This window comes from Mus caroli, chromosome 2, assembly GCF_900094665.2.
Source record: "Mus caroli chromosome 2, CAROLI_EIJ_v1.1, whole genome shotgun sequence".
In the NCBI taxonomy this organism is placed as follows: domain Eukaryota; kingdom Metazoa; phylum Chordata; class Mammalia; order Rodentia; family Muridae; genus Mus; species Mus caroli.
Genome location: NC_034571.1, coordinates 138335733 through 138361480, shown reverse-complemented (window position 1 = coordinate 138361480; position 25748 = coordinate 138335733). Strand labels below are relative to the sequence as shown.

Genomic DNA, 25748 nt, shown 5'->3' with positions numbered 1-25748 from the left:
TGTAGGGAAGGGTGTGGCTGTAGGGAAGGGTGTGGCTGTAGGGAAGGGTGTGGCTGTAGGGAAGGGTGTGGCTGTAGGGAAGGGTGTGGCTGTAGTCCCGTGTCACCGTTACACTTTTGATTTCTGCCCTGACAGCTACTGGCTCTCTGTTGGAGCTCCATTCCCTATGGATCTCAGTAGACAAACATAGGCTGCTAGTGGTGGCTGATCTTTTACTTTGCCTCAAAATTCTGAACTTGGTTCACTCTTATACCAGTAATGCTTTTCTGAGTGCATACAGAGTTAAAGCACTGAAGACAAGTTCACGCTGAACTTGAATGTGACATTTAGAAACCTTCAACAAATTCATCTTGTCTTAATCCCAAACATTCACTTGGTCCCAGATTCACCTGAAAGTTTTACCTAAACGGGGCACATGGTGCAGCTGTGAATACGACTGCCAACTGGCCAGGTTCTGGAACTCCCTGGGACAGTGGTTCTCAACCTTCCTTAGACCAAAATCCTTTAATACAGTTCCTCGTGTTGTGGTGAACACCCTCCCCAACCACAAGCTTAGTTTTGTTGCTATTTTGCAACTGTAATTTTGCTATTTTTATAAATCACAATATAAACACTCATGTTTCTGATGGTCTTTGGGGGGTCGTGACCCACAGGTTGAGAACCTCTGACCTAGTGGGGAAAGCCACCAGGCTCACTTGTGAGGGATCATTTGTCTTAGGTTAGCTTCTGGGCAGCCTCCTGAGGAATTACCTTGGTTAGGTTAAGTGAGGTGCTAAGATCCAGCCTAAAAGGAGGTAGCAAAACAAACCCTTTTTCCTTTAAGCTGCTTTCCTTGGAGCATTTTATCACAGCAACAGGAAAACGACTAAGCCACACAGTTGAACTTGTTGGTTAAACTGAGGCAACTGGTGGGCATTGTGGGGTCATCCTGGGAGACACATCAGCAGACAAGACTCTAGGTCGGCTTCAAATACCATAGACTGGACATTTAGGGGATGGGGCTGATAGCGTTGGAAAGAAGCTGAGCAGTGTTGTTTCAAGGAGGAGGTTGGTGGCCACGTGTAAAGGCATTCATAGGAAGAAAGTATGTCAGCAGCACATTTTCTATTTTCAAAATGGATCTCATTAAAGAGCAGAGTATTCTACATTTTGGGATCATCATTAAAATTAAAATGCATGTGTGTGTGTGTGTGTGTGTGTGTGTGTGTGTGTGTGTGTGTGTGTCTGTATGTGTATGTGCATGTGTGTAGGTGCATGTAGAGGCAAAAAAGTCAACACTGTATGTTCTTCAGGAGCCACCTAGGCCTGTTTTTGGTAGGCAGGGGGGACGGGCTCTCATTGGCCTGGAGCTATCAGACTGGGCTAAACTGGCTGGCCAGCAGCCCCCTGGAATTCTCTTGACTTAGCCTCTGGCACTGGAATTACAATTAGGAAGTGCCACAAGGCCCAGCATTTTTACCCAGGTGCCAGTAAAGATGCAGAAAGAGCTCTGCTGCAGGGTGTCTCTGCTCAGTCACCCTTCCCTCTCACCATGGCATTTCTCTAGCCCCACCTGCTCCTGAGAATTTTTCATTCACGTGTACTGCCTTGAGTCTTGACTTTCAAATCCCTCCACCTTGTGTATGAGCACATAACATCAACTTTACTTGGACATCCCAGAATAGTAAGCACCATTTCAGAATGGGGGTACACATGGGTATGCAGACAGAGACCTCCACTACATGCCTGTCATGGTTTGAAATTGCTTGGCCCAGGGAGTTGCACTATTTGGAGCCATAGTCTTGTTGGAGTAGGTGTGTCACTGTGAGCATGGGCTTTAAGATCCTCATCCTAGCTAGGATGGAAGTCAGTATTCTGCTAGTGGCCTTCAGATGAAGATGTAGAACTCTCTGCTCCTCCTGTACCATGTCTGCCTAGATGCTGTCATGCTCCCACCTTGATGATAATGGGCTGGACCTCTGAACCTGTAAACAACCCCAATTAAATGTTGTCCTTATAAGAGTTGCCTTGGTCATGGTATCTTTCACAGCAGTAAAACCCTAACTAAGACAGGGGTCATGCGGCCATAGGTCATAGGGGTCATTTGTACTGGCTGGTTTTGTGTGTCAACTTGACACAAGTTGGAGTTATCACAGAGAAAGGAGCCTCCCTTCAGGAAATGCTTCCATGAGATCCAGCTATAGGGCATTTTCTCAATTAGTGATCAATGGGGGAGGGCCCATTGTGGGTGGCCATCCCTGGGCTGGTAGTCCTGGGTTCTATAAGAAAGCAAGCTAGGCAAGTCAGGGAAGCAAACCAGTAGGCAGCATTCCTCCATGGCTTCTGCATCAGCTCCTGCCTCCAAGTTCCTGCCCTTGACTTCCTTGAGTTCCAGTCCTGACTTCCTTTGGTGATGAACAGCAATGTGGAAATGTAAGCTGAATAAACCCTTTCCTCCCCAACTTGCTTCTTGGTCATGATGTTTTGTAACTGCACTGGCTAAGACAGTGTCTTTCCTGGATAAAATGCAGACTCTCTGGGTTTGTCATCAGTAGTTTGAGAGTTAGCCTGCTGACCCCTTGGCAGAAAGGGATGATTTGGAGAAGAAGCTGGGACACCACAAGCCAGTGAGTGTTGAGTGAGAGGTCATGCCTTCTCAGTGAAACGGGGCTTGCAAAGTGCTAGCAATATTCCTAGGGAAGTTGCTGGGGGGTGGGGTGATCATTACATCAGTATGTAATGCTGATGTAATGCTGGCTGCTAGCTTTCCTCCCTGGTTACTGGAGAACAGGGACAGCGATCCCACAAGACCTGGGCCGCTGCCTCCACTTTTAATGTTTCTTTATGCTGAGTGACAGAGAAAAGGGCATGCAGCCACCAAAGAGACTAACTTTGTGAGCCACCCAGGTGGGCGATGGAAAGGTGGCTTTGCAAGGAACTTTGCTGGCTACCCCATACTCAGTTATTGACATCTCCTCTGTGTTCTGGAGGTTGTCATGGGCTCTACATGCTAAGCTTGGCACTTCAAGATTGGGGCAATGGTTAGTTGTTATAGCAGTGGGGACATGACGAACTGTTAAGGATATATCTGGTAGCTTGCTGGCCAGGGGCCAACCAGTATCTGAGCAGGACATACCACTCAATGGTAACCTGTTGCATGGGGTGGTAGCTTTAACATTGTTTTCAGCACCATGATTTGATTTGATTTGATTGATTTTTTTAATGACTGAAACTCTGTGGTATCAGCATCGTCATAAACACATCATGCTACACAGTGACCAGGGCTTGAACAGACTATCCAGTAAACAGCCACTCTAGAGAAAGGGGCAGGGAAGAGGTCTTGTTGGTGACAGATCTTAGCTACGGAAGGCACACTGTATCAATCTTAATGAGCTTTGGCAATGCTTTAGCATAGCTGAGGGTGGGGTGGAGCAGTCTGGAAACTTGGAGTGCCTTGAGATATTGCACATCAATATTAAAGAGAATTCACACCCAAGCTGGCCCCTCAGCCATGGATCGAGTGCCCACAGTACTTGCCTATTCCTACTGACACTTGCTGCCCCTGGTTCCTCCCCCAAACCCCTGGATTATATAGGTCAAAGAATCACTCTGGAGTTCACACCAAATAGAAGACACAGGATTAATCAGCCTCGGTGTTTGAGAAATCAAGTCCCCAGCTCTTGTAACAAACACACGATTTAAAATGTCATAGTATCCAAGGCAGAATTTGTTGTGACAAATTTCTTTACTTTGTGGCACACAAGCCAACCAAGCATGTGGGCCAGAATCTGTAAATCAGTTCATTCGGGAGGTGCCTCGGGGTCTATTCTTCCGTGAAGGATTATGGTAGGAAGTGCTCGTGGACGACAGAAGTGACTTCTTACTCTACCACATTCCACTTACTGGGAACTAGAAAAGTCTAAGGTCGGTCTGGACCATGTCCGTTGTAAGAATAGTAATTCGGTTTCCCTGTGGGGGGAGCATCTTCGGTAGGCTACACTCTTGATCAGCTGGCTGCATTTAGGTGACTGCCCGACCATTTTGGCAACAATTTTGCATAAATTAATTCCAACTCCAAAAGATTGCCATGGAGCCATCCTACTTTTTTTTTTTTTTTTTGAAAATAAAATGGTAAAAAAAAAATCTGTTTAGAACTTCTGTACTAATTAAGAAGGAAGCCCACTTGGCAAAATGTTTAATTAAAGCCAGGGGTCCTGTTCAAATACTGTCACAGCACCAGCCAAAGAATCTATTTGAGTTGCACCGTTATTAAGATTCTCATTATCCAAAACCCCTTCTGTGCATTCTGACTTGATGTAAAGAGTGCTGCAACATGGTAGACACATGAAGAATCATACAGTGTCTGTTGAAGGCTCTGGTTTGGTCTTAAATCAAGCCCAGCGTTTCCTAGCCCTTGTATGGATTAGGTGCATGTTGCTTATCTATGGAGACAAAAGAAGCCAGCCTGTGAGCTCTCTGCATACTGGACACCTGAAGGAATGTGGAGGCAGGGCACAATGGTGTTTGACTGCAATCTCCATCTCAGGAGGAGGGTAGGGGAGGAGAGTGCAAGTTTGAGGCCAACTCTTGATCGAGATAGTATGGCACTGTAGAAAAACACCAAACAGCTCCCATACCATATGTCCTTTAGGTCTCTCTGTTTTCGCATTGTGAATGTAACTTGACTACTGCCTCAAGTTCCTGCCTTCTCTGTAATGAGGACCGTATCCTCAAGCTGTGGGTTCAAATATACCCACAAGCCGCTTATTGTCAGGTGTTTTGTCCCAGAAATAAGAAGAGTAACTGATACAAATGACAACTTTGGAAACAATAAAGGTTAAAGGTTCCCAGCCCTTCCTGGGGCAGAAGGAATGAAGGGCGGGACACAGAGGAGTTTTTAGTAGGGTTCTGTGTGGCACTGTGGTGGTGGATGCACTGTGAAGACCCTTCAGAATGCACAAGCATAGAGAGCCAATCCTCATGAGAGCTAAGGGGTCTGCTGATAATGATGAGCTGATGAAGGTCAGCTCTGATGGCCAGGCCACCTTGGTGGGGGATGCAGATAGTTGCTTGGGGGAAGGGGGAGGGCGGGGGAACAAGGAAAATCCAGGAAATCACTGTAACTTTTGCTTGAGTTCGTTATGAAATTAAAACTACTCTTTATAAGTCTATTAAGAAAGCATATGTTAAAGCAGCAATAAACTTAATTATCTCATGATCTGTGGGAGTTGGAGATTGGGGGTGGCTTTGCTGGGAACTCAATGTCTTCTAGGCTTTCGGTTAAGAGTTTGGGAGGAGCACTTGTAATAAGGACACATGCCCCACTATGTTCATAGCAGCCTTATTTATAATAGCCAGAAAGAACCCAGATGTCCCTCAACCGAGAAATGGATTCAGAAAATGTGGTACAATTACACAATGGAGTACTACTCAGCAATTGAAAACAATGAATTCATGAAATTCTTAGGCAAATGGATGCATCTGGAGGATATCATCCTGAGTGAGGTAACCCAATTACAAAAGAACACACATGATATGCACTCATTGATAAGTGGATAGTAGCCCAGAAACTTAGACTACCCAAGATATTACTTACAAAGCACATGAAACTCAAGAAGAAGGAAGACCAAAATTTGGATACTTCGTTCCTTCTTAGAATGGGGAACAAAATACCCATGGAAGGAGTTACAGAGACAAAGTTCGGAGCTGAGATGGAAGGAAAGACCATCCAGAGACTGTCCCACCTGGGGATCCTTCCCATATACAACCACCAAACCCAGACAATATTGCATATGCCAGCAAGATTTTGCTGACAGGACCCTGATATAGCTCTCTCTGGTGAGTCTATGCCAATGCCTGGCAAATACAGAAGTGGATGCTCACAGTCATCTATTGGATGGAACACAGGGCCCCTAAAGAAGGAGCTAGAGGGGTCAGCAACCCTATAGGAGGATCAACAATATGAACTAACCAGTACCCCACATAACTGTGTCTCTAGTTGCATATGTAGCAGAGGATGGCCTAGTCGGCCATTAATGGGAGGAGACGCCCTTGGTCTTGCGAAGATCATATGCCCCAGTACAGGGGAATACCAGGGCCAGGAAGTGGGAGTGGGTGGGTTGGAGAGCAGGGCAGGGAGTGGGGAGGGTATAGGGGGCTTTGGGGATAACATTTGAAATGTAAATGAAGAAAATATCTAATAAAAATGTATTTTAAAAAAAGAGTTTGGGAGGAGCAAGAAGCATCTAAAGGCTTGAATGGCACGGATTCTAAGGCAGGTCACTCACACAGCTGGTGTTACCCTACAGACCTCACCAAAGGGTTGCTTGGGAAACCTTACCCTATGGCAGTTGGCAATCTGGAAAAGGACAAGGTGGAGTTATAGTATCTTCGCAACATTGATATAGCTTTGGAGATCACACACTGTTATCTCTACAATCCTCTGCAGGCCACACCAATCAGTTCTGCTCCCTTTGGGAGTGCACCACATGATGCTGTGAAGAGCAAAGACTCTTAGGGACCATTTTGAATCTTGACATGCATAGTGGGTATATGATATGTGAACCAAAGACTTTGAGTCAAAGCTTTTCCCTCCCATTGAAATGGATTTTATGAGCAGAGGTAAAGTAAAACTCAAGATCAATACTTACAAAATCAGGCTGTGACCTTTGTAGATCCAAAGGAGTTGGGATGGCAGGTTTGGAAATATGCAGATAATGATAAGACCCAGGAAGAATCCCTCCTAGAGAAAATGGCAGGTGTCCATATCAGAAATGAATTATTGGTTCGGTAGGGAACAGTTCATATTTCATCAAAAAAATGTCTATAATGTCTGCTCCTGAAACTGCAGCCAATTAGCAAGGTAGGCCCTAGAGTGGTTGAGCTTTATTTAGTCAAATCAATACCCTATAATATAGCCACCAGGGCAAGATGAGAAGAGATGTGCCCTGTGACTTCCTGCACCTCCCACGGCTACCAAACCAAACCAAAAACTCCAGGATGTCGTCATGGACTTGCCATTTCCTACATTTCTACAAATAAACAAAATATTAAAAACTGTATTTTCTATGGATAATTAACAAAGTTCCTTGTTCAATGCTTTTGAAATCTATTATCGTAAAATTCCTTAGGATTTTGTCGATACGCTTGAATCTGACCAACCTGTCCTCTTTGAGGATCTCTGTTCTCCTACCTGCCTGAGGTCATTTCCTAAGGCCTTACCCAGAGGAGAAGCAGAGCAGGCACCACCTTAGCAGGAGAAAGGCAGGGGGAGGAATGTGGACCTTGGCCTGGTATTCCATTTTCTAGAACAGGTTTCATGAATACCTTCAGGGCTTACATATGCATGCTTTGCAACTTAGCCTGTGGCCCTCCCAGAAGTGCATATGGAATTCTGTAAATATGTGGGGTTTTTCTGGTGGTAAGGTCTACAACGTCTAAAGACATGGTTTTAAAATATCTCTTCTCCTATCTCTTTTTCCTCTCAACATAAAACCCATTAAATCCTCTTCCTATGGGCAGTTCAAGGTGACCTGTGAAAATGGTTTTTACTCTTCTTTTGACTCAGAAAACTACAAAATCAGGCAGATCAAGAGGCTCATACCCTTACATTTGCCTCACAATATCCATGAAACTGCCCAGGCCATCAGAGGTCTGCAAATCCTAGAAGCTACCAAGTATCTGAAGGATGTAATTTTGAAGGAGTTATGTGCACCATTCTGCTGGCATAATGATAGAGTCTGTAGATATGCCCAAACCAAATAGTAGGGCTGGACACAGGATTGATGGCCCCAAAAGAGAGCTTAATTCCTGGTGTACAAAAATCTGAACTTAAAGTGTTGGATATAGATTCTGTAGTCACTGAACATATCCAAGCCAACAAGGAACCAAGGCATGTCTTTGAACTTAAAGAGCTCATGGTTGCATTAACCAATATGCCACATAAAGAGGATCACCATAAAAAGGGAACAAATTGTTTCTAAAGATTGTACAGAAGAAAAAGATACACCTGAAGAAAATGAATAAACAGAAGCTTGGCACTCAGGAATGCGTTAAGCATGAAATAAATGCAAAATAATCTACCTTACATATGAAATTATCTTCTTGGGGGTCAACAAGTCTTAGGGAGTGAAAATGGGCTATTTCTCAGCTGTAAATGGCTGAACCAATCTGTGAAGAGAGCAGGCTAAGGAGGCTGGAAAGACAGCTCACGGTAAAGGATGCTTGCTACTTTGCAGGTGACTGGGGTTTGGTTTCCATCACCCATACTAACAACTGTCTATACCTCCAACTTCGGGGTATTCTATACCCTTTTCCAGCATCCACATAATGTGGTACACAGACTTAAGGAAGCACAACCATACACAGAAAAAAAAAACCCAAACAGATAAATATTTAAAGAGAGAAGGCTAAAGAACAGGCTGTGGAAGGTTCTCTTCATCTCGGAACTTATGACAAGGATGGAAAATTAGGATATGATGTCAAGGCAAACCACTGTCCTGAGATCTCTAAGCTAGTTACTGATGATTTTCCAGTCTACAAAATGGGGACTGTTAGGAAGGAATCCCTAATAAATGTCCAATGTGCAAAGGACAGAATAATGATATTACCATGTTTGCTCTAGATGCCAAAGAAAGGTGATGGGCTCCTATTCCACCTCCATAACAGCCCATTAAAGACCAAGAGATATGTCTAAGAAAAACATGGCTGACCTCGTCAAATGAGGAGGAAAAAAGCAATCTTTTACATACCTTGGATCTTGGCTCCCTTGTACATGGGGATGAGGCGGTCAAGGTCAGCTGGTGGTTCAGTCACAGGCTCAAGGGTTGGGTCAAAGAGACTGAGCATAGCGGCAGCCAGCTGGAAGCCAATTTCTTTGGAACTGAAATTGCTGTGAGTCCACTCATTTGAGTAATACCGGTTGGAGAATTTGGTGAGGGAGCCAGCAGCTCTGATGGCTATGTCATTGGTGTGGAAGGTAGTATCGATCACAAGTCGGCCATCATAGACAAGGCATGCATCATTAAATGCTTTAAATGTTTCGTAATCCACATTCTTCTTGTAGAAGCTGAAGAACGCCTACAAAGAACGAAAACCCGCATCATTAATGGGTGTGGCATCCTGAATGAGAATGGCCTCCACAGGCTCATACGTTTGCTGGAACTGTTTGGAAAGGATTAGAAAGTGTGGCCTTGTCGGAGGTGGTATGTCACTGAGGGTGGGATTTGCAAATTCCACAAAGTTCTCAGCTTTCTCTCTTTGCCTCCCGCTTGTAGATCTCAGCTACTGCTCCAGTGCCGTGCCATGCCTGCCTGCTGCTATGTTCCCTGCCTGGTGGTCAGAGACTCTAATGCTCTGGAACTGTAGAGGAGCCCAGTGAAATGTTTCCTTTTATAAATCTGCCTTAGTCATGATGTCTCTTCATAGTGGTAGGAAAGAAACTAAGACAACTGGTTACTCCTTTTGTGTTTCTGGCTGGGGATCGTGAAGCTGGGCAAGTATTCTACTGGGCGTTGCTCTTGATTTCACCTGCCCCAGAGTGTGAACAGTCTTCAGGGTACAGAAACTGTCCACTAACAGTTTATCATAACTCTGTGTGACAGAGATGGGGAGACCAAGGCAGGGGAGGCAGAGGAGATTCCAGGCCTTTATGAAGAGCACATTAAGATCGTCCTACACCATTCCTTGTCATTCAGCTTAGATACAATAGGAAAAAGAAAGACACCAAATGAAGGAAGCTAGCACAGCAATGAGAATTTTCGCCCTGTAAGAAGGCGTTCATCTGTACAGGCCATGCTTTCCCTGTGGTCTAATACAGTAGCCACTGTGGCCTTTTGCAGCTCCTTTCCCTGTGTCTGACACAGGTCTCTCAAGCTTCCTTCTTGGAGTCACCTCATCTTCTCTTCAATTTCAGATCAGTACAGTCATGAGTTTTTAAATGCAGCAATCCTTTAAACAGTAACTACATTTTATTTATGTATTATATGTGTACGTGTGCCTGAGTGTGTGAATTCTGTAGCTTGCATGTGGATGTCACAGGACAAGTTGTGGGAGTCAGTTTGCTTTATCCATAACGTGGGTTCTAGGAATCAAGCGTAGGTCATTAGCCTTGGCAGCGAGAGCCTCTACGCTCTTAGCCATCTCGTCAGGCTGCGAGCCCAGTGATGTCATTGAAGGAAGTCCCAGAGAGTTGTATGCTGTATCTACCAGGCTAGCTCTTGCCCACTGCTCGCTGTATCTACCAGGCTAGCTCTTGCCCACTGCTCGCTGTATCTACCAGGCTAGCTCGCCCTACTGCTCGCTGTATCTACCAGGCTAGCTCTTGCCCACTGCTCGCTGCCCTGGAACAGCAGGCAGGGATATGACCAGTAGCCACAGGAGCCTTCTTTTCTCTGAGTCTCTTCTGCCTCTAAACATGTGTTTTCCTACACACCTTTCATTCCTTCCCTTTCCTCTCTTAGTTAAAACAAACGTCTACCTATATAAAAGCAGAGTAAGATAGTTGATATCAATTACACATAAAAACAGTGCCCTTCACCTCTCAAATCTTTGACATTCTTCAAAATCATCCACAAAAGTTCTTCTACCTGTTAGTGGTTTTCTAAACTTTGTTAGTTATGGTATAGTATCACATTTAACAAATATTTTTATCCTAATATTTTAGCTGTGAAGATTATCAGCACTGTGCTCTGTTATCCACACCGCTCTGGGGCACACACCACTTTTGTTGCACTTGGATTTTGCCCAGCAGTAATTCCACACTGAAAAGTGAACCAGTGAATCTAACAAAGATTTGTTAGATCTCATTCGTTCACATGTGCAGACAGATACGTCCCTGCTAGATACCTGTCAAGGCTACAGGGCATCTCTTGGTGAAAAAAATTAATGATGGAGATTACTATGTAATTAGACAGAGCGATACCAATACACATGAAGACTTTTTACACAGCTGGGGGTTAGACTGGCTGGAGGCTGCCCACCTGCCCGGAACCCAAGAGGAACGGCTACTAGGCAGGAATAGAGAACTTTCGACGTAGGGCGAAACACCAATTTCAGTTTGTTTGTTTGTTTGTTTGTTTGTTTTTTCAAATCTGTGTTTATTTGTGTGTGTGTGTATGCATATCTATGCATGTATGTGGAGGTCATAGTTATTATATATTAGTAGACATCCATGGGTTTTGAGATGGGGTCTCTGACTGACCTGGACCTCAGTGATTAGGCCCGACCAGCTCGCCAGAGAGCACCAGTGGTCTGCCTGATTCCACCTCCCCAGACCCAGCTCTGTCATCACCATGTCAACTCTTTGTTTGCCCCACCAGTTTCAAGGCAACTCTGCTTCTGGAATGATGGGATGGCCTTGAGACTGGCTCTCCCACACAAAAATAACCATAAATTCTAGTCAAAAAGGAAGGGCTGTGACCAAGGGTCCTGATGGCTATTTAAAGTCTCAGAGATTGTGTATGACTGTAAAAAGCCGAAATGACCAGCGTGGGACTAATTTTCCATATTTGGAAGCTTTTAAAAGAGGGTGGGTTATAGGCATTTTATGATAAAATAAAATAAAATAAAAAGAATCCCTAATAAAAGAAAGATTAAATTTTGAAATAATATCAACAGATTTTTCTGGTTAAAAGAACAAAGAGAAGAAAATCTATTTTTAAAAAGCACAGCTTTAAAGCCTCAGGAAACACTATATACAATTGGGGATGTAGTTAAAGTAGAAGAGAAGAATGGGGCCAAATAATGGCCAAGAATTTGCTAAACTTTTAGTGAAAGCCATGGATTTACAGACTCAAGAAACTCAGTGAACCACAGGTAAGATAAAAACTTAAGACATAATAAACATAAACCATCAACTGCATCAAACTTCTGAACACCAATGACAAAGAGAAAGCCCTGGAGCCAGGTTAAACTTCCTCTCCCATCAAAAGGTCCTGTCCATCAGCACCTGGAATTCCTCCTTATGCTAATGAGGCATCCCCAGCACCCTGGCCCCTGCCAATGATGTACGGTCACTCAATAGCCCCTCCTCACCCCATGTCCCAGAAGGTTAACTAGCCTTTGTTTCCCCCATTATAAACTGAGCTGTCTTGCTGAAGCTGCCTCTGGAGAGTCTGTTCTCTTCACACTCACCACCCCCTGAGGTTCTTGCCTCCATTGTCCTCCCAGGATCCACAGGTTGTGAATGGGCAGGGAAGCAGACCCTGAACAGCCCAGTATATTCCATAGTGATAAGATCACAACTCAAAAGGTAATATCCAAGCCATCACAGTTCATGGGCTCAACAGCAGGGCAAAGAATGGAAAAAAACGCAATTAAAGAGAGAAATAGAAAGTCCTAAAATAATGCGAAATTTTAATAATGTTACCTCTAGTAATTACTGTATTTAGTCCCAAACCACTGGCGAAATAAAGTAAATATCAGTAAAGAGCATCCAGCAGAAATACCAGCCATATAGAACTAGTTAGTATTTACAGAACCAGTATCTCCAATAGTTACTGAATACTTACTAATGGTATGTAGACAAAATTCTACGTTCTCTTAGATATAAAATACATCCCTCCTTCTTCTTAAAGGATTGGATAATGGTCAACAGCAGCACTGAATTAAACATCAACTAAAATATGCTTTATAGGAAATCATAAAATTTGAAACCAAATGATGCATAATCCAGTGTTAATAAAGAATCATAAGGAAGGCAGACAATATTTTGGCCAAAGTGCTAGGAAAAATTCAATACATTAAAATTTTTTGAGAGGCAGCTAGAATGTTGAGTCAAACTGAGGGCAGTATTAGAAAAAAATACTGCCAATGACCCAAGACTCTACCTTCCAGAAGCAGAAAAGAGGACAAAGTGAATCCAATGCAAACAGGAGAGGAGGCTAGTCAGAACAAAAAGAACAAAACCAGTGGAAGAGAAAACGAGCTTCCTTTATTGAGAAGTAAGCTTTGATTTTTATCTTTGAAAATAACCTCAATAAAATCGACAGGCCTCCATTTTAGCTGGCTTAAGATAGAGGGGCACAGGGACGGAACTCAGAAATAAATGAGGTGGGAAACTTCCAGATAAGATGGCTGGTGAAGCTGAGATGATGATGATGATGATGATGATGATGATGATGATGATGACGACGATGACGATCATGATAATAATGTCTCTATTCTGAAGAGAGGAAACGAGAGTAGGCCTTGGAAACCCACAATGGAAGTGAAAGTATACATGGACAAAGGATAAGACAACAACAAAATGGGATGCAGAACAGTAAGGCTAGTGTAGCCTTGGCCCACAGTTCCCTGGGAGGGGGAGGGAGGAGATGGAACAAAAGCCAGAATGAAGATGGACAGTCCTAGTCTCAGGAGAGGCCTACAGCCACCACAAGCCTTAGAGCCCATCACCAGTTTTAGGAAGACAATGACTTCTCTGGTACATGTGACAGTGAGTAGCAATAAATCCTACTTGGTCGCGCTGCGTGCCTGGGGTGCTGGAGGCTGTCTTGAAAGATCAACTGTTGTTACAAACTGAGCTGCATCAGGGAATCTCAGTTTTGCTCTCAGAATCACTGGGGGAGGGAAGACCCAGAGGCTGTTGTGGGAGAGCAGGAGAGGTAGATGCTGACTTGATGAAGACAGGAGGAGGTAGATGGGAGGCTCCTCTCACACTGGGCTGCGCACAGGAGAGACAACCCATCCTCAGCCGGCAAGAATAGATTGAACTGACTGAGAATACCCTGCAGTTCCCGGGCTCGAAATGCGTCAATGTGAAAAGTGTCCATCTCTGGAACTACCTATCTGCATTCACTGTTGCAGAGACTGAGACCTTTGAAGGTCCAGAAGGGGGTACTTGATCTCCACAGTGGTGGGCTTGCATAAGACTGATTGAAATCAGAAGGTCTTGAAAGTGTGAAGATGGGTCCCAAGTCTGTACTGAGCCCAGGGTGTGGTTTTATTTTAGTCTCAACACATCCGGAGACATCTACATAGGTAAAACATTAGCCACCTCACCAGGTATGATCTGGGGAGTTGTGGAGGTGGAAGGCAAAGGAACTCACCAAGCCCAAAGACGGAAAAGCTAAACGTGGCTTTAGAGGTTCCTGGGACAGAAAGGAAGACAGGAATGTGCTGATAACCTATATGACAGCTCTCAAAAGAAGTGGAAATGACCAGAAAGCACTTGACAAGGCATTCTACATCCTTAGCCAAGGGGAAACGCAAAGCAAAACTACTCTGAGATTGTATTTCAGCTCAGTAAGAATGGCTACCATTGAGAAAATAAATGAAGCCGGGCAGTGGTAGCATATGCCTTTAACCCCAGAACTTGGGAAGCAGAAGCAGGAAGATCTCTCTGAGTTCAAGATCAGTATAGTCTACACAGTGAGTTCCAGTATGGCCAGGGCTACACAGAGAAACCCTGTCTCAACGAAACAAAACAAAACAAAACAAAACAAAGAAATGACAACATTTTGTTTGTGTGTTTGTGTGTTTGTTTGTTTGTTTAGCATCAGGGTCTCTTGCTGAATCTGGAGCTGGACAACTTGACTAGATTCTCTGGTTATTGATTTCCAAGGATCCGCACATCTGCATGTGCATGTACTGTGATTGCAGGCATGCAATGTGGCACTCGGTCATTTACATGTATGCTGGAGATCCAAATTCAGCCCCTTAAGCTTACATGGCAAATATTTAACCAACTGAGCCATCTCCCCAGCCAAATGTCCTCCTATAGAGTTGCAGAACCCTTTAGCTCCTTGGGTACTTTCTCTAGCTCCTTCATTAGGGGTCCTGTATTCCATCAAATAGATGACTGTGAGCATCCACTTCTGTATTTGCCAGGCGTTCACATAGACTCACAAGAGAGAGCTGAAGGGTCCTGTCAGCAAAAGCTTTCTGGCATATGCAATAGTGTCTGCATTTGGTGGTTGTATATGGGAAGGATCCCCGGGTGGGGCAGTCTCTGGATGGTCCTTCCATCTCAGCTCCGAACTTTGTCTCTATAACTCCTTCCATGGGTATTTTGTTCCCCATTCTAAGAAGGACCGAAGTATCCACACTTTGGTCTTCCTTCTTCTTCAGTTTCATGTGTTTTGCAAATTGTATCTTGGATATTCTAAGTTTCTGGGCTAATATCTGCTTATCAGTGAGTGCATATCATGTGTGTTGGGGCATACAGGACTCGCTGTGGTGGGAGTACTGGGTTCTGATGATGCCCAGTAGTCTTGGTTTCTGTTGGTAAGATTCTTTCGTTTGCCTTTCGCCATCTGGTAATCTCTGGTGTTAGATGTTCTAGCTGTCTCTGGGTGGAGTTTATTCCTCCTGTGATTCTTTAGCCTCTGGCAGCACTCCTGGGAGACCAACTCTCACCTGAGTTCCAGTGGTCAGAGCACTCTCTGCAGGCAAGCTCTCCTCTTGCAGGGAAGGTGCACAGAATTCTGGAGCTCAGATCCACCTCCTGAGTCCTTGGGTCAGATCCCTCCCTGGAGGCCAACTCTCCTCTGGCAGGGAAGGTATCCAGGATTTGGGTCTCAGCTCTGTCTCCTGGCTGAGGATGAAGGTCCGAAGGGACCCTGTCTAAGAAGCTCTGTTGCTTCTGCCGCCCATGTGCTCTCCTGAGTAGATTGGTCTCGGTGATGCCAGGATTCTGGGTGTGCTAAGGCCTGCCTTTGTCCTTTGACCATGTTGCTGCTAGCACAAGACCCTCTTGATTTTTCTACTCACCCTTTGATTAATTTTTAAGTTGGCATACAAAGTAGTAGATTTCACTAAGATGTCATCATACACTTAAATCATTGTACTTTTTTTGTTTCCCACAACCTCCCGTGGAGTTTCCTCTCTCCCTGAACAGTCTCGTGTTTTCATGTCACATATATCACATTGCTTTGTCTAACCCTACCCCCACCAGCTTACACACACACACATACACACACACACACACACACTTCCCAACTACCTTCTCCCCGTATAGCTTCCTTTTGTACTTTCACATCAGTAGAGGGCGTCTTAAAAGGTAAGTATCTGTGGGGCAAGCAGACTGTGCCACCAGAAAGAAGAACTGGTAAGGCTGAGAGAGCTCAGACCCTGGGAATCTCAGAGACTTGAGATGGGTCATATATTGCAGCACCTCGAGCCCTTCCCCAATGCAAATAGAGCATCACAAAGGTCTCAAACTGAGCTGATAGGAAATATCTACCCATAAATCCTACCCTGCTCCTCAATCCTTATACAGTCCCTGTCCACTTGGAATAAAGCACACACGTTGTTTCACCAAGGACCCTGAAAGTGGCTGTTTTTACTGAACTGTACCATGTGGGAAAGAGTTTTCTCTACCCAAGCATTCATCTCTGGACCTTAGACCCACCTGGCTGGCCAGGCTAAAGCTGTGTACAATGCCTCGCCACCTCTGCCACTGGCTCAGGCACTGCCGGTAGCTGGCTAGAGAGACCCAGGACCTCGGTTCCCTGCCCCACACACAGGTCACCCAAACTTGTTTTATAATCCAGAGGAATATTTTTTACACTATTTTAGTTTCCTAGAGATGCTGTAATACCTCAGAATGTCGGAAACATATTTTATTATAGTTCTGGAAACTTGAAATCTAAAATCAAGGTGTCATGGCCAAACTCCCTCCAAGGGCTCTAGGGGAGAGTGGAGCCAGACTCTTCCTGGCTTTTGGTGGTGCTGCCATGCTTGCCATATGACTTCCATTCTCTGTGTCATCCCAAGTCATTCTTCTTTGTGTGTCATCAAATCACTCTCCTCATAAAGAGCACAAGGAATCCAGAGCCCAACACAGACCCAGGACGACCTGGTCTTGCTTACCCCACCCAACCAAGCCCCTACTCCAAATAAGGCCACACTCGCTGGTGCTGAGAATTAGGACATCAGCATGTCTGTCTGAGAGATGAAGAAAACCTGGGAATCCGTCACAGCACCGGCACAGTCGAGAGACATGTTCATTCCCATCTCAAGTTGCCTAACTCCCTGACAGATGATGATGCTACGGGGCGGGGAAGCGGGGGGCGGGGGGGGGGAAGATAACCACTCCCCTTCCCTAATAGCCCACACATAACAACTGCTGGCAAAGAAAGATGCAAACCATAAGTTGGCAGATCCCTGGACATGTCTCTAGAGACCATTCCTTGTGAGACAACACAGATCTGGTGGTTTGAATGAGAATGGCTCCCATGGGTTCATGTATTTGAAAGCTTAGTCCCTAAGGAGTGGCACCATGTGACAAGATTAGGAGGTGTGGCCTTGTTGGTAGAAATGTGTTTCTGGGCGTGGGCTTTGAGGTTTCAAAAGTCCCTGCCAAGCCCAGAAAGTCTCTTTTAAGTCTATTTATAAGTCTCTTGGCTTATAAATCAGGATTTAGCTTTCAGCTCCTGTTACTGCTCCATCTCCTGCTTGTGTGCTGCCATGCTGTGGGTCATGATAATAGTGGACTAAACCTCTGAAGCCATGAGGAAACCCCCAATGAAATGCTTTCCTTCATAAGAGTGGCCTTGGTCACGGTGTCTCTTCATAGTAATACAACAGTGACTACGACACAGGAAAGGAAAGGCCTGGCCTGCTCTAGGATGAAGACTGAGCAGAGAGGTATACCAGACCAAAGTAAAAGCAACCAAAGGATGTTTCACTATGATTCCAATTTGTATCTGAATCATGAAAAGAGGCAGAGGGCCTTCTGGAGAACCAGTATCTAATGAGACTCCTTAAGAGGTTTTCTTTACCCTCTGTTTCCTAACATGAATGACTGTGTACCAATCTCCAGAGGTTCCTTAGAAAGATCTGGCAATCTTTGAGTGTCATGGTTTGGGGTAGAAATTTGAAGTTGAAATACTTTCAATTCCCCCATTTTAGATGAGCACAAAATATTTAAGTGTAGACAATGTAACTTTCAAAATAAGATTTTTTTTCCCTTCCTCATTGCTGAATCCTTAAGCCACAAGACAAAGTCTGGGACCTATCTGGTGTTCCATAAATTCTGTGGAGTGACTATGTGAAAAAATGTGGTAAATAGCAGATTAGAATATTTCTAAGGACCTCAGGTCTCTGAGGTCACACCCTCATGCCCCTGAACACACCCTCCATGAAGGGCTGATGTCATCTGAGCTGGGTTCTTAGGCTCTATGATGGTAGGAAGGAGATGAGGCCCAGAGGAGCTACAGGCAAGGCTTTTTGATCAGAACTGTGAGAGGAGTAGAGCTATAACCCAAAGCTGGCTGGCCAGTGGGCGTGGCTTTAGGAAAGCAAAGGGCATCATGGCTAGTCCAGCTGCAGCAGCTCTCTGGTCAGTGGACTCCACATCTGGTCATTTCCAGGCTTCTTGGACCTGCATGCCCATTAGTAGGGCTGCTGTGATTTTAAGCCTGGGATTGCCCATGGGCCTGTGTTCCCACTGTACCCTTTTTGGGGTGTGTTATAAGAAATCACAACAGGGACAACCTTTTTCGGCACCTGGTACTGTAGCCCCTTTCAGGGGGGGTGGTCTCTGCTCAGTGAGGTCACTTATTTCCCTTTTAATGCACAGTGGGCAGAATTACTTGTCTGTAGGGAGGGTGTGGCTGCAGACATGCTAGCTGACAGCTGAGACCTGGTCTAAGGGGCAGACACCCCAGCTCCTGTCCCATTTGCTCTTACAACTATCATTTGTTTGTTTGTTTGTTTTGTTTTGACAAAGCCCAGGCTCAAGAAAATCCCAGCTGAAGTTGATCTAGCATCAATAGCCAGAAAAGTTAATGTGTCTTCTAGATGATTCCAGCTTGGTCTATTGTTGTAAATTCAATAACGAAAGAAATCTCCTGTGGGAACTACCTAGTTGGGCCAAGCAAACCCCTAGAGCAGAGGTAAAAGTGACAATAAATTGTTTTAAGTCCCTGTGTTGGTAGTAGCTTCTTGCTTTTGAGTGACGGTCAACCCAAATGGTTTGAAAACAGACCCCAAATCAGTAGCTGTACATTCTGTACTAAAATCGTTCAGCGTCCCCAGTTCTGGGGAGGTTAGCACCCAGGCTAGGCCAGAGGTTCTCAACATTCCCAATGATGCGACTCTTCTACTCAGTTCCTTGTGTTGTGGTGACCCCAACCATAAAAGTATCCCGTTGCTACTTCATAGCTGTAATTTAGCTATCCTTATGAACTGAAATGTAAATATCTGATATGCAGGCTGTCTGATATGTGACCCACAAATGGGTCACGACCCACAGATTGAGAATCGCTGCCTTAGGCAGACAGCAAGTGTGGTTCACGGGGATGGACTTACTGAACACTCCAGTCTGAAAGGCTTGGTGGAGGTGGTGAAACAGGCATTGTAGATAGGATCCGGGTGCTGGCCATGGTTCCACTGAGCCAACAATGCGTCGTGAAAGACTGTCACCCCAGCAGCACTGAGTGCATCTTCCACAGCACTCTCTACATCATAGTTGTTGATACAGGTTATGTTTGATTCAGCTGGGGGATGCACAAAGTAGATGCCGCTCCCCTTCATGCCAATGTTTAGGAGTGTCTCCACTGTTGTGAAAGCGTCAAGTGTATTCCCGTAGACAATGACCTTCCCTAGAAAGAGAGGGAAATGTTAAAACATACGGCTAAAAAAAACAAAACAAAACAAAAACTTATTAGTCAAATGCTAATAATGCCAAATTGCTCCCTCCAACCCTTTCATTTCTCAGCTGCAGGAAGCCAGCAGTGTTACCTAGCAACAGCGACCAAGATAATTTAGTAAAGAATTGGCACAAAACATCCCACAAAGTAGTCAAGTACTTCTAACACAGAAGTAGGACATTCATTTATGTTCCTATAATTTGAAAGTTGAAATTATGCTGGAGGAAATGGTCTAGAATAAAACCTTTTATCTTGTTTTTGTTCCCTATTTGCTACACTTATTAAAGAAACAAAATTGCTGAAGTCTGCCATGCATACAACTTCTTGTGAACCAGGAAAGGACACTGGTAAAAAACACATTCACATATGGGATGTGACAGTGGGTTTTAATATGTAAATGTTGACCTGGGTTGATTTCAAGGTATTTCCCTTCATTTTTGAGAACTAATAGTCAGAATATTCTGCTTTCAATGGGTAATTTTATAAAGATCCAAATTGCTGGTTTTAGAATTTAAAGTGTCAAGACCTAGCTAGAGAGACTGAATGCTGTTATTTTGCTTAGCAAATATAAAATCATAAAATAAGCTTGAAAGAACCCCTTGTATAAGGGCATTCTGAGGGTAGCAGCCAATGTTATGTAGTCACACTTCTCAGAAATGCTACAGGAATAATTACAAATGGTAATCTATTATTGTGCAAGTTTTAAGATCTATAAACTGAATGTATTTTCTACTATTTTTGACATTGAATTGGTATTTTGTTCTAACATTTCTTTATAAAGAAGAAATGCCTGTAGATGCGTTTTTCAGGTCTGTTGAAGGAATTTTACCATAAAGTATAAACTCAATGAGTCTCTTGGTTTTTTTTTTTCCTTGTGGTTCATACAATGGTATGAAAAGAAAATTCATAAGGCAAACTAAACAAGTGTATTTATTCAATTTGGTCGAATAAATTATGCAAAATCTGCTTTCCTTTTATTGAAAATTGATTTTTCATATAATATTCTCTGATTACAGTTTCTCAGCCCCAACTTCTCCAAGATCCTACATCTCCTACCATCCAAATCCACACACTTTCTGTCTCCCGTTAGACAACAACCAGGCATCTGAAGAATATTAATAAGAAAATAAATGCAAAACAAACCAGAATAAGACAGAACAAATCAATAAAAGAAAAGAGTCAAATAAAAAGCACAAGAAACACATAGATGCAGATACACACACACACACAAGCACATTTGCACACATAGGCATTCCATAAAAATACAAAACTGGAAACCACAATACAAGGATCTGCCAAGTTTTCTTTTTGAAGCCCTGACTCACTCTTATGAGAACGTCTCCATTGCGGTGGGAGGGCAAACTGTACAATCACTCTGGAAATCAAGTCAGCAGTTTCTCAGAAAATTGGGAATAATTTTACCCCAAGTCCCAGCTTTACCACTCTTGGGCATATACCCAAAAGATGCTCCACCATCCCACAAGGATACTTGCTCAACTATGTTCATAGCAGCTTTATGTGTAATATTCAGAAATTGGAAACCACTCAGATGCCCTGCAACTGAAGAATGGATACAGAAATGTGGTTCATTTACACAATAGAATACTACTACTCAGCTATTACAAACAAGGACATCATGAAATCTGCAAGCAAATGATAGAGTTAGATACATATGTCTCAGAGGATGGCCTTATCTGACATCAATGGGACGGGTGGGAGGCTTGATGCCCCAGTGTAGGGGGATGCTAGAGGGGTGAAGGAGTGGGTGATTGGGTGGAGGAGCACCCTCATATAGGCAAAGGGGAGGGGAAGAGGGGATGGGATGGAGGGTCTGTGGAGGAGTAACCAGAAAGGGGGAATATCATTTGAAATGTAAATGAATAAAATGATTAATTATTAAAAACATATCATCCTGAGTGAGGTAACTCAGTCCCAAAAGAGCATGCATGGTATATATATATATATATATATATATATATATATATATATATGCCATAAAGTACAGGAAAACCACACTATAATCCATAGACCTAAAGAAACCAAGTAACAAAGAGGGCCCAAGGGAAAGTCAAATAGACATTGGAGGTGGATGAAGGTAAGGATCTGGGTGGAGAGAAGATGGGGACAGGAATGGGGTGTGGGGGCTACATGTAGGGAAGGGCTGGGGAGAGAACAGAAATCAGCAGTGGGCAGGGGCCGGCATCTCTAGAAGTGGGAGCCCCAGGTGGTCTACTGTGGTGACTCTAGCTGATACTACCAGCAATGGGAGACAGCAAGGGAGCCTGAAGAAGCCACCTTCTGTAGCCAGACAGGACTCTCAGTAGAGGGATAAGGACACCAACCCACTCACAAAGACCTTCCACCCAAAATGTGTCCTGCCTACAAGATGTACAGGGACAAAGATGGACCAGAGACTGGCCCGACTTGAGACCCATCGGGGTAAGCACCAATTCCTGACACTATTAATGATACTCTGTTACGTTTACAGACAGGAGCCTAGCATAACTGTCCTCTGAGAGGCTCCACTCAGTAGCCGATGGAAGCAGTTGCGAAGACCCATAGCCAAACATTAGATGGAACTGGAGAGTTTTACGGAAGACTTATGGGAGAAGTATGGAGGGACCCGAAGAGGAGACGGACCCCACAAGAAGACTAACAGAGTCAACTAACATGGACCCTTTGGGGCTCCCAGAGACTGAAGCACCAACCAAAGAGCTAGCATGGGCTGGACCTAGGTTCCCCTCTTCCCGCACATATATAACAGATGTGCACCTTGGTCTTCATGCAGGTTCCCCAACAAATAGTGTGAGGGGCTTTCCCTGACTCTGTTGCCTGCCTGTGGCTCCTGTTACCCTAACTGGGCTGCCTTGTCTAGCCTCAGTGGGAAAGGATATGCCTGGTCCTGCCAGGATATACCAGTGCCTTGATAGGCCAGGATAAGGTGATATAAAGGGGGCTTCTGTTTCTCAGAAGAGAAGGGGATTAGAGGCTGGGCTGTGTGAGGGTGGAACTGGGGAAAGGAGGGGCTGCAATTGGGATATAAGGTGAATAGATAGATAGATAGATAGATAGATAGATAGATAGATAGATAGATAGATAGATATTATGAGAAAAAGAGCCTCCAGAAATGCCCTTTTTTGTTGGCTATCTATTGCTGAGCATGGGAATCTACCCTTAAAAGTGGTTTGTTTCCTCAGTGAGATTCTCTTGGAGAAAAGGAAATTTTCCTTTGCACGTGGTTATCAATTGGAGATAGCTTCTGGGATAGGGATGGGGCGTGTGTCTACTTTTTCTTTCAGCTCAAGGACCCCATCTGGTTAACAGTCCTGTGCAAGCCCTGTGCGTGCTGCCTCAGTCTCTTGTGAGTTTGTATCAATACTGTTGTGTTTAGAAAGATTTGTTTCCTTAGTGTCCCCCATCCACTATGCCTCTTAAACTCTTTCTACTTCCTCTTTTGCAGAGTTCCCTGAAGGGAGGGATTTGATGGAGACATCCCTTTTAGGGCTGAGTATGTCAAGGTCTCTAGCTTCTTGCCTATTGTCTGGCTGTAGGTCTCTGTATTCATTCCCATATGCCAGGAGGAAGCTTCTCTGATGATGACTGAGCAAAGCACTGACCTATGAGTATAGCACAATGGCTGTCATCAGGAGTTATTTTATAGCTATGGTCCTTTTGCATAACAACAGTATTTGATTTCCTCCTATGTTCTTGGCCTATCTGGTCTCAGGATCTTGACCTCCCAAGCAGCATCAGGAATAGGTTCCATCTCACGAAGAGAACTTTAAATAAAATCAGATATTGGCTGGTCACCCTCACAAGCTGTGTGCTATGACTACACCAGCATATCTTCCAGGCAGATCACCACTGTAGATCAGAAGGTTTGTAGCTGGGTTGGTGCTTAGCTTTCTCTTCTGGTAGAATGTGGCATACCTTCCATTACCTTGAACACTAGTCTGTAGGGTCGAAGACTTTAGGCAGGCACCAGTTTGACTTCTATGAGTTGTGTAGGTTTTGTCTTCAGTAACAGGGCCTTACTGTCAGCTTCTAAAGAGGAACCAATAGTCTTGGCAATAGCCTACATTGTTTGGGGGTTCCCATGGGGTTCCTGTTGGGTCCCCTTGGCCAACAACTCAACTAGATGTAGCCTATTCCCAGTACTAGAAGCTTCATTTGGAGATGAAAGATGTCCAAATGGGGCTCCATCTCCCTCATTATTTGGCAATTTAATTTAGATTGCATTCATATAGGTATATATTTTAGGATTCTACTGTGTTGGGCTTCCATACAACCCCTCAAATGGCCTCATTTTTAGATGTCCTTCCGTGCACCCCCTCCTTTGGCCCCCATTTCCTTCCTCCTATCCATTTGATTTCTACTTTCCAGTCTCCCACCATGCCTGTACCCATCTATAACTATCTATTCTATCTCCCCTTCCTAGGTAGAGCCCTACTAGCTGCTATTCTCTACCTAACCCTCTGTGGTTATACGGATTGTTGTAGCTTGCTTATTTATCAATAACTTAACAGCTACCATATACATACAAACAAATACATACCATATGTGTCTTTCTGGGACTGGGTTACCTTACTCAGAATGATTTTTTTTCTAGTTTTTAAATATTATTCTGCTGTATAAATGTACCACATTTTTTTCTCCATCTACCCATTGATGGATTGTTTTTAATTTCTGAATGTTAAGAACAGAACAACATTAAACATGGCTGAGCAAGTGCCTCTGTAGTAGGATGAAGTGTCCTTTGGGTATACGGCCAAGAGTGATATAGCAGGATCCTGAGATAGATTGATTTCCATCTTCTTGAGGCACTGCCACACTGCTTTGCTCTCCCACCAGCAATGGATGAGAGTTCTCCTACTCTGTATTCTCAACAGTATGAGCCTTCATCTGTTTTATTGATCTTGAGCATTCTGGGTGCTGTAAGATGAAATCTCAAATTAGCTTTGATTAGCATTTCCTTATGACTAAGGATGTTGAACATTTCTTGTTTGTTTGTTTTGTTTTGGTTTTTCAAGACAGGGTTTCTCTGTGTAGCCCTGGCTGTCCTGGAACTCACTCTGTAGACCAGGGTGGCCTCGAACTCAGAAATCCACCTGCCTCCGCCTCCCAAGTGCTGGGATTAAAGGCGTGCGCCACCACGCCCGGCTGAACATTTCTTTAAGTACTTCTCAGCCATTTGAGTTTCCTCTTTTGAGAAATCTTTGTTTACAGCTACACCCCATTTTTAAAAATTGGGTAATTTGTTTTCTTGATGTCCAGTTTTTTGAGTCTTTATATTTTGAATATTATCCCTCTATCAGATGTGTGGTTGGTAAAACCCTTTTTCCATTGTGCAGTCTATTGCTGTGGATATCCAGTTTTTCATAAAGAAACCAGAAATACACAATAGAAAAAAATAGCATCTTCAACAAATGATGCTGGTCAAACTGGATGTCCGTATGCAGAAGAATGTAAACAGATTCATACTTATCACCCTGCACAAAACTCAAGTCCAAGTGAATCAAGGATCTCTGATACACTGAATCTGTTTCTGGTACAGGAAAAGACTTTCTGAACAGAGCACTAATAACACAGACACTAAAACATAAAAAAGAAGACCCCATGAAACTGAAAGCTTCTGTACAGCAAAGGACACCATCAAAACTATCTTTCGATCCAAAATTTAAAAAGAAGGTTATCTATTTAGTAAATAGATAAGCTCTAAGGACTTTCAGGTGGCCTCTCTGGGGGAGCCCACGTCAAGAAATTATTACTGTGTGCCTCTCATCTGCTAGAGAATGCCAAGCCAGCAGTGAGGGTGAGTCATCCTCACCAACCTTGGCCAGGGGCTTCCTACTGGCTCCGGGGAGCAGGTTCTTCAGACCAATAGGTTCCTTGGCTGACAACATTTTTTAAAAATATTTTTATTAGGTATTTTCCTCATTTACATTTCCAATGCTATCCCGAAAGTCCCCAATACCCTCCCCCTAACTCCCCTACCCACCCACTCCCACTTTTTGACCCTGGTGTTCCCCTGTACTGGGGCATATAAAGTTTGCAAGTCCAATGGGCCTCTCTTTGCAGTGATGGCCAACTAGGCCATCTTTTGATACATATGCAGCTAGAGTCAAGAGCTCCGGGGTACTGGTTAGTTCAGAATGTTGTTCCACCTATAGGGTT

The 25748-nt window shown here is 44.1% G+C and overlaps 1 protein-coding gene across 2 annotated transcripts in view; it reads right to left on the bottom strand.

The window, feature by feature from the left end:
- Positions 1-25748, bottom strand: part of Cfap61 (cilia and flagella associated protein 61) — a 260144-nt gene that overhangs the window by 52534 nt on the left and 181862 nt on the right. For both annotated transcript variants that reach the window (XM_021156892.2, XM_021156893.2), the window contains exons 22-24: positions 19234-19526; positions 8730-9057; positions 6630-6721 (exon numbers count right to left, since the gene is read on the bottom strand). In XM_021156892.2, the coding sequence (XP_021012551.1) occupies positions 6630-6721; positions 8730-9057; positions 19234-19526 (713 nt within the window). The remainder of the gene's footprint in view (positions 1-6629; positions 6722-8729; positions 9058-19233; positions 19527-25748) is intronic.